General features: G+C 43.5%; 2 protein-coding genes across 7 annotated transcripts in view; both read left to right on the top strand.

Moving 5' to 3' along the window:
• The window catches only part of STOX1 (storkhead box 1), a 35279-nt gene extending 34385 nt beyond the window's left edge, over nucleotides 1-894 (top strand). For 3 of the 4 annotated variants that reach the window (XM_039481351.1, XM_039481350.1, XM_039481352.1), the window contains exon 4: nucleotides 550-894. In XM_039481351.1, coding sequence (XP_039337285.1) covers nucleotides 550-709 — 160 coding nt within the window. In that variant the 3' untranslated portion in view covers nucleotides 710-894. The remainder of the gene's footprint in view (nucleotides 1-549) is intronic. The other variant, XM_039481353.1, reaches the window with a different exon arrangement.
• Nucleotides 895-10304: 9410 nt separating this feature from the next.
• The window catches only part of LOC120368800 (nucleolar RNA helicase 2-like), a 41433-nt gene continuing 39934 nt past the window's right edge, over nucleotides 10305-11803 (top strand). For all 3 annotated transcript variants that reach the window (XR_005582799.1, XM_039481355.1, XM_039481354.1), the window contains exon 1: nucleotides 10305-10454. Coding sequence is in view for 2 of the 3 variants with exons in the window: in XM_039481355.1 (XP_039337289.1) it covers nucleotides 10338-10454 (117 nt within the window). In the remaining variant the exon portion in view is untranslated. The remainder of the gene's footprint in view (nucleotides 10455-11803) is intronic.

The following is an 11803-nucleotide window of genomic DNA, read 5'->3' as shown; positions in this document are numbered from 1 at the left end:
GACTATCCTCAATTTTCATAATTTTTCGCAAATTCACCTGATCAGAAAACAAGCTTGAGTTTCACATGCTTGCCTGCAAAAACAAAAATTAAAAAAAATCAGGTGTCCAAATTTTCACAAAAATTTGAAATTTTTGGAAGTTTGAAATTGGCAGTAACTAATTAAGTGGCAAAACACTAGTTTAAAATTTTGAGAAAGAAATTCTACCCCGCTCTGTTAGTAACATAAAGGTGTCATATGACTCTTGACATGATAGCACTTGAATGTAGAGAAGCCTTCTCTCCCCCCCCCCCCCTTCATATCCACTATCATTTTGAAAAGCTATTACACTCTAAGGACCAAATCCTACAGTTCTTATTTATGCAAAATTCCTAATGAAACCAGCATGTGTTTTGCCTGAGTAGAGACTATAGCATTTGGCCCTGTGTTCTTTTGACACATTTGTGACTTATTTGCTGAGTATTGATTGTTTTAATTCTTAGATGTATCTGGATTATCAGTGTACCCACTGTGTGGCACTAAAAACTAAATAAACCGTTTTATTTTTAGAACACAAAGTCTTACATCTAATAATTCAGCCATTTTGGATGGGTTGAAAAGAAGACGAAGTTTCCTGCAGAACTTTGAAGGCATAAATAACAGTGCAAGGAGTGGAAGGATGCTTACAGAAAATACATTGCTGCAGTTAACTTCAGTCATGAATGTTTAAGTTTCTTCTCTTACAGAGCCTTGTGAATTCTTTCTTTTGTATAATGTAAATATAATTAGTGTAAATTTTTCAAACAATCAGATACATAAAGATGCATCTAAATCCATGTCTATACTTTAAACTTGTTTGAACTAGGGCTGTCAAGTGATTAAAAAAATTAATTGCGATTAATTGCACGATCGTGGTGTTAAACAATAATAGAATACCATTTATTTAAATATTTTTGGATGTTTTCTACATTTTCAAATATATTGATTTCAGTTACAACAGAATACAAAGTGTACAGTGCTCACTTTATATTTATTTTTATTACAAATATTTGCACTGTAAAAAACAAAAGAAATAATATTTTTCAATTCACCTCATACAAGTACTGTAGTGCAATCTTTCTTGTGAAAGTGTAACTTACAAATGTAGATTTGTTTGTTTCATAACTGCACTCCAAAACAGTGTAAAACTTTAGAGCCTATAAATCCACTCAGTCCTACTTCTTGTTCAGTCAATCACTAAGACAAACAAGTTTGTTTACATTTAAGGGAGATAATGCTGCCTGTTTCTTGTTTACAATGTCACCTGAAAGTGAGAACAGGCATTTGCAGTGCACTTTTGTAGCCGGCATTCCAAGGTATTTACATGCCAGATATGCTAAACATTTGTATGCCCCTTCGTCCTTCAGCCACCATTCCAGAGGACATGCATCCATGCTGATGATCATTTTTACAGTGCAAATATTTGTAATAAAAATTATATAAAGTGAGCACTGCACACTTTGTATTCTGTGTTGTAATAGAAATCAATATATTTGAAAAAACATCCAAAAATATTTAATAAATTTCAATTGGTATTCTATTGTTTAACAGTGTGATTAATCGTGATTAATTGTTTTGAGTTAATCATGAGTTAACTGCAATTAATCAACAGCCCTAGTTTGAACATTTCACTTTGGATTCTTGACTTTTAATTAACATTTTAGTAATAAGAGAGTTACTTTTGTTATAGCTATGTGACCACGTTTGTAATAAAAATATGTAAAGCAAAACTATGGACTAAGAGTGTACTTCATTCAGGTCAAATTACTAGCCTGACATGATTGTAGGTGGAGCTCCAATAGGAACCATACAACTACAATAAGTTGATACAAGTTGCACTTCCTAAAGGTACTTCCTGTGTGCACCACTGGGGCAACAGAACCCACTAGATACCAGCATACACAAAAGAAATAAGTAGGAAAAGAGACTTAATGTCCTGCCTCACCCTGAAAAAGCCACTTGAGACTGAAAACTTGCTATCTCTAGATGAGAACGAACACTAATAATACTCTGCTGACTAAAGCCAGTGGACCTACTCGTATAAGACACACAGGAGTTAGCGTTTCTAAATACAAGTACAGTAACTCCTTGCTTAATGTTGTAGTTATGTTCCTGAAAAATGCAACTTTAAGTGAAACAATGTTAAACAAATCCAATTGTCCCATAAGATTTAATGTAAATGTGGGGGGTTGGGTTCCAAGGAAATTTTTAGGGGGCAGACAAAAGGCATTGTAGTAAGATGAGGCCCTGAAACATAACCTCTTGTGTCAGAGGCCCAGTCTGAGGCCTGAAGCCTGAACCAAAGTACTTTCAGGCACTGCTAAGCAAAAGCTGGGCTGTGAGCCAGAGACAGGCCCTGCTCACAAAAGTTGGCAAGAAGAGGGTTGCTAGAAGCAGGTGCATCCACACATAAGTGCTAATAAGAGGAACTTGTGCCAAGATAGCATCAGAACACTCCACAGAGATAACAAGGAACAGGCAGGTGCATATTAAAGACAGGGTCAAAAGGACAACACGATGGATAGATTTGTTTGAAACAACATGATCAAAGAGGGAGACAGCCCCCAATAAGTCAAGGGGCTGTACTTCAATACGTCAATAGGGATGAGTAATCTGTCCTGTAACTGTATAAAAGTAGGTCCCGGAGTGCACATCTTTGTCTGGCCTAGGGACTTTCCACTGCCTCCGCCACTGACTGAACCGGACCATTGCCAGGGAGCACAAATTCGTAGTGTGTCTTGTAGAGTCTACGGGAAACTATTACTGTGCTTCATTTGACGACAAACCTGGATCGGGTTCCTTCATACCTTACTAGAGTCTGTGGTCTTTGGGGTTCTCTCAGGGTCTGCTGTGTCAGCTATCTGCACAGAGCTGGAGCAGCACACAGAGGGAACACGCATGCAGCCACTTGTTATCATCATTGAACAAGAGCAGAGCACCACACAGGTAGTTACTGACAACAGGCATTATACTGTATACTGTACAGTACTGTGCTGTACTGTGGTTGGGAAGCGCCCCTGGCTTACCCCACACAGGCACAGCCCGCTGCAGGCAAAGATGCTAGGAAGCACCTTTGCAGCAGCAGCGGTGGCAGCTCCCCCCGGAGAACAGGCTCGGATTTTGCCGGGAATGCTCCAGGCCCACCTCTTCCTGTCCCTGCTCCACTCCAGGCCCACCTCTTCCCACCCCCACTCCACCTCCTCTCCGGAGCAGCCACATCCCTTCCCCCCACCCCCAAAGTCCTAAGTGCTGCCAAACAGCTGTTTGGCGGTGCTTAGGACTTTCTGGGAGGAAGGGGGAGGAGCAGAGATGCAGGGCTTCCCTGCTCCTCCCTCTCCCTCCAAGCACTTAGGACTTTTTGGGATGGAGGGGCAGGAGCGGGGAAGCCCTGCAACTCCACTCCTCCCTCTCCCTCCCAGAAAGTCCTAAGCGTCACCAAACAGCTGTTTAGCGGTGGGGGAAGCCCTGGGAGGGAGGGGAAGGAGGCAGAGAAGCGGAACTTGTGCAATGCTCCCTTGTAAAGTCACTGCTCTTCCATCGAATCTTACAAGCAGGCAGCCAAACGACATAAGGGAGCATGTTCCCTAATTGAGCAGGGACGTAACACTGAAACAACGTTAAGTGGGACAACGTTAAATGAGGAGTTACTGTAAAGACAATCTTTTACTGATATAGGATGCACGGGAGAATATAGACTATATTAGTGCTACTAACTAAAAAGTTTCACTTAGGCCACACCTTACTGAATGTTAAATGAGACTCTCCAAAAGAGGATCTTTTCCTCTCTAAGTGCAGAATGCTGGTGACTTAATCTCCTAATTCTAAGGTGGATAAAAATCAATTACTTTTTAAAAAATTGGATTTTTAAATTTAAATTAAATACAGATTTATGTAAAATAAACCTATTTAAAATTAAATTTGAAACTGACAACCTATATTAAGGCCTAAACTTACTGCAATTTATTAATATAGTCTACATTATGTAAAAAAAAAATTCAAGCAGTACATATTTGCTGCCAAAGTTTTAAAGGAAGTCAGACCACTGATCTGATGGAAGTCACAGGCTAAGCACCTGGAACCATAGTCTGTTGAAGTACTAAACCAGCTTTTGACAGCAGTAGCCTCTTCTGCAGGTTTATTCAGCTAGGTCAGTTCAATTACTAGCTTTATTCAAACTTGAGAAATGGATTCAGAGTTGTAAAAGCAAGAAAGTTTGTTTGTTTTATACACTTTGTGTATAAAAGTGAGGTGAGAGGATGAGAGAGACTAGTTATTAAAAACTTGGATATGGTGACCAGAAACAATCAGTTCAGTACACTAACTACAGATAGTACTTCCTTTGTTTAATAAATCAGTTTTAATGCAAAACATTTTAATACACCTCCCTACCCCACCCCACTGTTATGTGTCCAACACATTTAACTAATAAAAATACCATTTTAAAATGTTTTTTTAACTTTTTAATTGAATTCCAATTTTCATCCAAATGGAGCCTGACACAAATCAGAAGTAAAATTTAATCTACTAAATAAGAAATACATCATTCACCATTTTACGTTTTATATTATGTCAGAAAAATTAAGAATCTGAATAAGTGTATGTTAAGATATATAATTTGTTTAAGTAAATCCCCCTCATTAGCAAATGCACTAAACTTGATGAAAAGGCTATATTTAGTTGCAAATCAACATGTTTTTGCAAGGCTGAAGTTGTTTTCTTATTCCCAGATCTTTATTCTCGGCACCAGGCTTTTATTCGTGGTTCCCTGATCCTTATTCAAAGGCCAAAATTATTTTAAAATACATCAATGTAAGATTAATTGTTTAGAAATTTCATCAAATTAATTATTAAAATTTAAATTATTAATTATTAAATAATCAAGGAGCTGGGTTTTGACTGGCTATACATGACAAAATGTGCTTCATGTCCCCCGGAATGACGTCCCCATGACTGTGGGACTATTCTGAAGGATCTGGGACATGCCACTCGCCGCCCCAAAGTTTCATTCCTACACAGTGTGTGGTCATGTGTCACAATCCCATCCCACTTCCATTTTGTGAATAGTGATTGAATAAGGAGCTGGGTTTTGTCAGACTGTACATGACAAAATGTGTCACCTCAAGTGATATGTCCCTGTAACAGTTACACTCTTTTAAAGGAGCTGGGAGATGCCACTCCCTGACCTGAAGCTTCGTACTTGAACAGCATGTTGCCACGTTACATCCCTACCCCTCTGGTGCTGAGATATGCTACTCTTCAACCTGAAGCTTTATTCTTGAGTTATGTACTACCACGTGTCATACCCGTATCCCACTTCCATAGTGTAAATGTTGCTTGAACAAGGAACTTGGTTTTATCTGGCTGTTTGTGACAAAATGCATCTGCCACCATTCGACTATGCTGAAGGAGCTGTGACATGCAATTTTGGAAGTGCTAACCAATATTGTATCTTTTCTTCTATATTGTCTATTTCAGTTGGTAAACATGCAAAAGGTATGTAAAAATCAACACAGCAATATTCAATATTTGTAAATCCATCTGTAATGTTTTCACAAATTGTATGGACAGCTAAAAATTAGGAAGCCTGTAAGAATGCTTGTTTGTTCTTAGACAACTTTAGAACAGAAAAATGGCTTTATCAAATTTTAATTGTGTTATTGTCCCCGGTTAATGGCCATTTTATTGCTTGTAGAATAATGCCACTCCATAATAGTACAGTAATATTGGGACATACTCGAATAGGACTTCACACAGTTCAGTACTGTTAATATACATTTGGAGGAGAATTTACATTCTCTAGATCATCTTTTTCCAGATGTGTGTGGTGGAATCAGTTTAATAAAAGATGATTTCTGCAAATTGCTCTTTGTTTATGCTCAGTCACCATTTTCTGGTCAAATCCAAGAATATCTTCAGTGATGGATATCTGTTGTTTCCATACAGATTGTCTTACCTCTCTTATTAAGTCCTTGCACTGTCTGGTTAAATGTGCTGTACTGAAAAATCTTGCTGAGTCTGTTAATCATTTTACTACATTCATGCATTGTTTTCCCATTTTGCAACTGTGTACAAGCATACAAGAAAAACTTCTTGACATCAGTGGAAACTTACTTTAGCTACCTGTCCACAAGTATTTAAATGAGAGGTCTGTACTAGCTCCTATTATAAACTGTTTAGGTAGGGATGAAACTGGAAAAAAACTACACGTACTAGTGGCTGAGAGTGAACACTGGGTTTTTAATCACTTGGGACACAATGCTGTTTCTAGAAGCTATGTAGGGGACCTTTATACTACTGTATAATTTTTTTCTGTCCCATGCGAGTATGCTGAAACTTGACCATACAAAGCAAGCCCACCCTGGTTGGAGAGGCATAGGCCTGCTCTTTGCTTTCCGGTCCTACTCACTTAACATGGAGGTTGGCTGGGATATAAAGGGTTGAGATGCCTGTTACGTGGCACTGATCCCTATCCCCTGAGTAGGGCTACCACCTCTAAGGTACAAAGAAATAGGACAACACAGATGAGCCTGAGCTTCAGAGTCTCAATGCGTGGATGAGACGATGGTGTAGAGAGGAGAGGTTTACGTTCATTAGGAACTGGGGAAACTTTTGGGATGGGGGGAGCCTATACAGGAGAGATGGGCTCCACCTAAACCAAAGTGGAACCAGACTGCTGGCACTAAACATTAAAAAGGCTGTAGAGCAGTTTTTAAACTAGGAGATGGGGGAAAGCCGACTGCTGCAGAGGAGCATGTGGATCGGACACAGACTTCTCTTAGGGGAGAGTCTGATGATAGAGAATCTCCAGGTTATAGTCAGGAGCAGAGGACGGAAGAGGATGATGTAAGGGCCGGATCAGATGATAAACAGTCACATAAAAAAGAATCTGGCACATCAGAAAAGGGCAGGCAAATAAACAGGGACAAGTTTTTAAAGTGCTTGTACACAAATGCTAGAAGTCTAAATAATAAGATGGGTGAACTAGAGTGCCTTGTGATAAAGGAGGATATTGATATAATAGGCATCACAGAAACCTGGTGGACTGAGAGCAATCAATGGGACACAATCATTCTGGGGTACAAAATATAGCGGAAGGACAGAACAGTCTGTGCAGGGGGAGGAGTGGCACTATATGTGAAAGAAAATGTAGATTCAAATGAAGTAAAAATCTTAAGCGAATCCACATGTTCCAAAGAATCTCTATGGATAGAAATGTCATGCTCTAATAAAAATATAACATTAGGGATCTATTATCGACCACCTGACCAGGACAGTAATAGTGATGATGAAATGCTAAGGGAAATTAGAGAGGCTATCAAAATTAAGAACCCAATAATAGTGGGGGATTTCAATTATCCCCATATTGACTGGGAACATTTCATTTCAGGACGAAATACAGAGATAAAATTTCTCGATACTTTAAATGACTGCTTCAGGGAGCAGCTGGTACGGGAACCCACAAGGGGAGAGGCAACTCTAGATTTAATCCTGAGTGGAGCACAGGAGCTGGTCCAAGAGGTAACTATAACAGGACCAATTGGAAATAGTGATCATAATACAATAGCATTCAACATCCCTGTGGTGAGAAGAACATCTCAAGAGCCCAATACTGTGGCATTTAATTTCAAAAGGGGGAACTATACAAAAATGAGGAGGTTAGTTAAACAAAAGTTAAAAGGTACAGTGACTAAAGTGAAATCCCTGCAAGCTGCATGGGCGCTTTTTAAAGACACCATAATAGAGGCCCAACTTCAATGTATACCCCAAATTAAGAAACATAGTAAAAGAACTAAAAAAGAGCCACCGTGGCTTAACAACCATGTAAAAGAAGCAGTGAGAGATAAAAAGACTTCCTTTAAAAAGTGGAAGTCAAATCCTAGTGAGGCAAATAGAAAGGAGCATAAACACTGCCAGCTTAAGTGCAAAAGTGTAATAAGAAAAGCCAAAGAGGAGTTTGAAGAATGGCTAGCCAAAAACTCCAAAGGTAATAACAAAATGTTTTTTAAGTACATCAGAAGCAGGAAGCCTGCTAAACAACCAGTGGGGCCCCTTGACGATCGAAATACAAAAGGAGCGCTTAAAGACGATAAAGTCATTGCGGAGAAACTAAATGGATTCTTTGCTTCAGTCTTCACGGCTGAGGATGTTAGGAAGATTCCCAAACCTGAGCTGGCTTTTGTAGGTGACAAATCTGAGGAACTGTCACAGATTGAACTGTCACTAGAGGAGGTTTTGGAATTAATCGATAAACTCAACATTAACAAGTCACCGGGACCCGATGGCATTCACCCAAGAGTTCTGAAAGAACTCAGATGTGAAGTTGCGGAACTATTAACTAAGATTTGTAACCTGTCCTTTAAATCAGCTTCGGTACCCAATGACTGGAAGTTAGCTAATGTAACACCAATATTTAAAAAGGGCTCTAGAGGTGATCCCGGCAATTACAGACCGGTAAGTCTAACATTGGTAGCAGGCAAATTAGTCGAAACAATAGTTAAGAATAAAATTGTCAGACACATAGAAAAACAAACTGTTGAGTAATAGTCAACATGGTTTCTGTAAAGGGAAATTGTGTCTTACTAATCTATTAGAGTTCTTTGAAGTGGTCAACAAACATGTGCACAAGGGGGATCCGGTGGACATAGTGTACTTAGATTTCCAGAAAGCCTTTGACAAGGTCCCTCACCAAAGGCTCTTATGTAAATTAAGCTGTCATGGGATAAAAGGGAAGGTCCTTTCATGGATTGAGAACTGGTTAAAAGACAGGGAACAAAGGGTAGGAATTAATGGTAAATTCTCAGAATGGAGAGGGGTAACTAGTGGTGTTCCCCAAGGGTCAGTCCTAGGACCAATCCTATTCAATTTATTCATAAATGATCTGGAGAAAGGGGTAAACAGTGAGGTGGCAAAGTTTGCAGATGATACTAAACTACTCAAGATAGTTAAGACCAAAGCAGATTGTGAAGAACTTCAAAAAGATCTCACAAAACTAAGTGATTGGGCAACAAAATGGCAAATGAAATTTAATGTGGATAAATGTAAAGTAATGCACATTGGAAAAAATAACCCCAACTATACATACAATATGATGGGGGCTAATTTAGCTACAACAAGTCAGGAAAAAGATCTTGGAGTCATTGTGAATAGTTCTCTGAAGATGTCCACGCAGTGTGCAGAGGCGGTCAAAAAAGCAAACAGGATTTTAGGAATAATTAAAAAGGGGATAGAGAATAAGACTGAGAATATATTATTGCCCTTATATAAATCCATGGTGTGCCCACATCTCGAATACTGTGTACAGATGTGGTGGTCTCACTTCAAAAAAGATATACTGGCACTAGAAAAGGGCAACTAAAATTATTAGGGGGTTGGAGAGGGGTGCTGGTCAGTTGTGGTGGGGATGTGGGCAGGGGTGGTTTTGTGCAGGGTGCTGTGCATTTGTGAGGGAAGTCTGGGAGAACACTGGGCATACCGGGTCTGGGGGGGGCTCTGGCCACAGGGAATTGTTGGGTGGGGTTGTGACATAGTATGGGCTTGCCCTGGAGGGGAGGGGGCATGCTGGCAACACAGGGCCAGGCAGACCACTCTGCATCTGGCAACAGCCAGTTTGTAAACGGTGCCCTTGCACTGGGCTGGGTAGCGCAGGGCCACCCCTGCCATGCCATGTCCCGCCTTATTGACTCTGGCTGGCCCCAGTCTGGGGACTGACCTCCCTGCGCCATGCTCCACTGCCTCCATGGGGGCCCACAAAAGGTTAATCTGGCCCTGCCCAGCACCTCTGGCCCGGGGTGCACGGCGGGCAAGCAGCACCGCTGGGAAGGAGAAGTGGCTCGGGCAGGGGCTCAGCGCTTGCTGCGCGGGACAAGTGGGCCAGGCCTGATCGCTGCGTAGGGTGCGGGTAGCGCCCAGAGACGTAGGAAGCGCGCGAGGGAGCCGCACTCCCTCGGCTCCGGGAAAGTAACGGTGCCAGCGCTGCCCACTGCGTTTGGAACCTTACGGTCGCTGTAGCCCCGGTGCATGTTGGGCCCTGTAGTCTCACTGAGTCCAGGTGCCGGCCGGGCCTCGCGGTCCCCATGGCGCTGCGTTCTGCTCTGTGTGACGCTGCCGGTTGCCGGCGAGGGTAGTGGGCGTGGCGCGAGCCGCGGGAGGGCCGGCCCTCGTGCAGGCCGGTGATGAGCGGTTAAGCCGGCCCCTGCCTGCGCTGCGCCGCGCCTCAGTGGTTGCCGGCCGGCGAGGGGGTTCCGGGGCGGAGTTCGTTCTTCTCACGCCCGTCCCGGCTCCTTGCGGTAAATTCGCTCCCGGCGTCCGCGCTGAGGGAAATGCCCGAAGCCACCCGGCTCGAAGCCAGCAGCGGGGACGAGGCCGAGAGCCCCATGGAGAGCGGGGCCGCCCCGGAGAGCAGCAGGAGGAGGAGGAGGAGGCGGCGGCGGCACAAGGTACCGCGCCCTTTGCGCTGTCAGACTGCGTGCGGCAGGGTCCCGGCTGCCTCTGGCGAGAACCAGCCTCCCCGGGGCTGCCAGCCTGCCGTCGGGCCGGACTCGTGGGGTGCAGCGTGGCCAGGTTGTGTGGGAGCGGGGCGGCCAGTGCTGTCCCTGCACGGGATCCCCGGCCTGGCGCTCGCCCAGCGGGGTGGCGGCGCCTCTTGCCCGGGGGATCCCTGGGGCGTCGGTTGGGCGTTGGGCAGCGTTCCCTCCCCAGCCCGCTTGCTTCTGTTACCCGATGGTCGTGCCTGCCGGGCCCCTCCGGCGCTGGTCCCTGGCTGCCGCTCACGGGAGAGGCGCTGCCTTTCCCATGCTCACTCTTTTCTCCTTGTCTTTCTTGCCCTTTCCCGTGTAACTTGCCCTTAGTAGTGCTGGTATGTAACCCGGTTAGCTGTCCCGAGTGCTTTTAGCTTTTGGTATTATACCCAGGCAGTGTTTTTTGTGTGCTGGTGGCATTGTTGTGCAGGAATCAGGACGTGCATTGCACAGCGATCCCTAGAAGCACTAGGACGGTAGAGCCGGATTTGGGATAAAAATCACTTTTTGTCTGTTCATTTCATACTCTCAGCTCAAAAACCTGTGCTGTGGTATGAATCCTGTAGTCTGTTTTATGACAGACTCTCTTAGGGTATGTCTACACTGCGAAATTACTCCGATTTTACAGAAGTTGATTTTTGGGAACAGATTATATAAAGTCGAGTGCATGCGTCCACGCTCAGCACATTAATTCAGCGGTGTGCGTCCATAGTACCGTGGCAAACGTCAACATTCTGAGCGTTGCACTGTGGGTAGCTATCCCACAGTTCCCGCAGTCCCCGTTGCCCATTAGAATTCTGGGTTGAGCTCCCAATGTCTGATGGGGCCAAAAATTTGTCATGAGTGGTTATGGGTAAATGTCATCAGTCAACCCTCCCTCCGTGAAAGCAATGGCAGACAATCATTTCGCGCCCTTTTCCCTGGGTTGCCCGAGCGGATGCCATAGCACGGCAAGCATGCAGCCCGTTCAGCTCACCGCAGCAGTTATTAGCATTGTAAACACCTCACACATTGTGCAATTTATGCAGAACCAGAAGCTGAAAAACCAGGCGAGAAGGTGACGGCAGAGCGGTAATGAGAGTGATGATGACATGAACACAGACTTCTCTCAAAGCGCGGGCCCCAGCAATGTGGACATCATAGTGTTAATGGGGCAGGTTCATGCCATTGAACGCCGATTCTGGGCCCGGGAAACAAGCACAGACTGATGGGATCGCATAGTGTTGCAGGTCTGGGATGATTCCCAGTGGCTACGAAACTTTCGCATG

Source organism: Mauremys reevesii, linkage group 7 (assembly GCF_016161935.1).
Source record: "Mauremys reevesii isolate NIE-2019 linkage group 7, ASM1616193v1, whole genome shotgun sequence".
In the NCBI taxonomy this organism is placed as follows: domain Eukaryota; kingdom Metazoa; phylum Chordata; order Testudines; family Geoemydidae; genus Mauremys; species Mauremys reevesii.
Note: the sequence above shows the minus strand (reverse complement) of the source record. Positions and strands in the feature narration are given on the sequence as shown.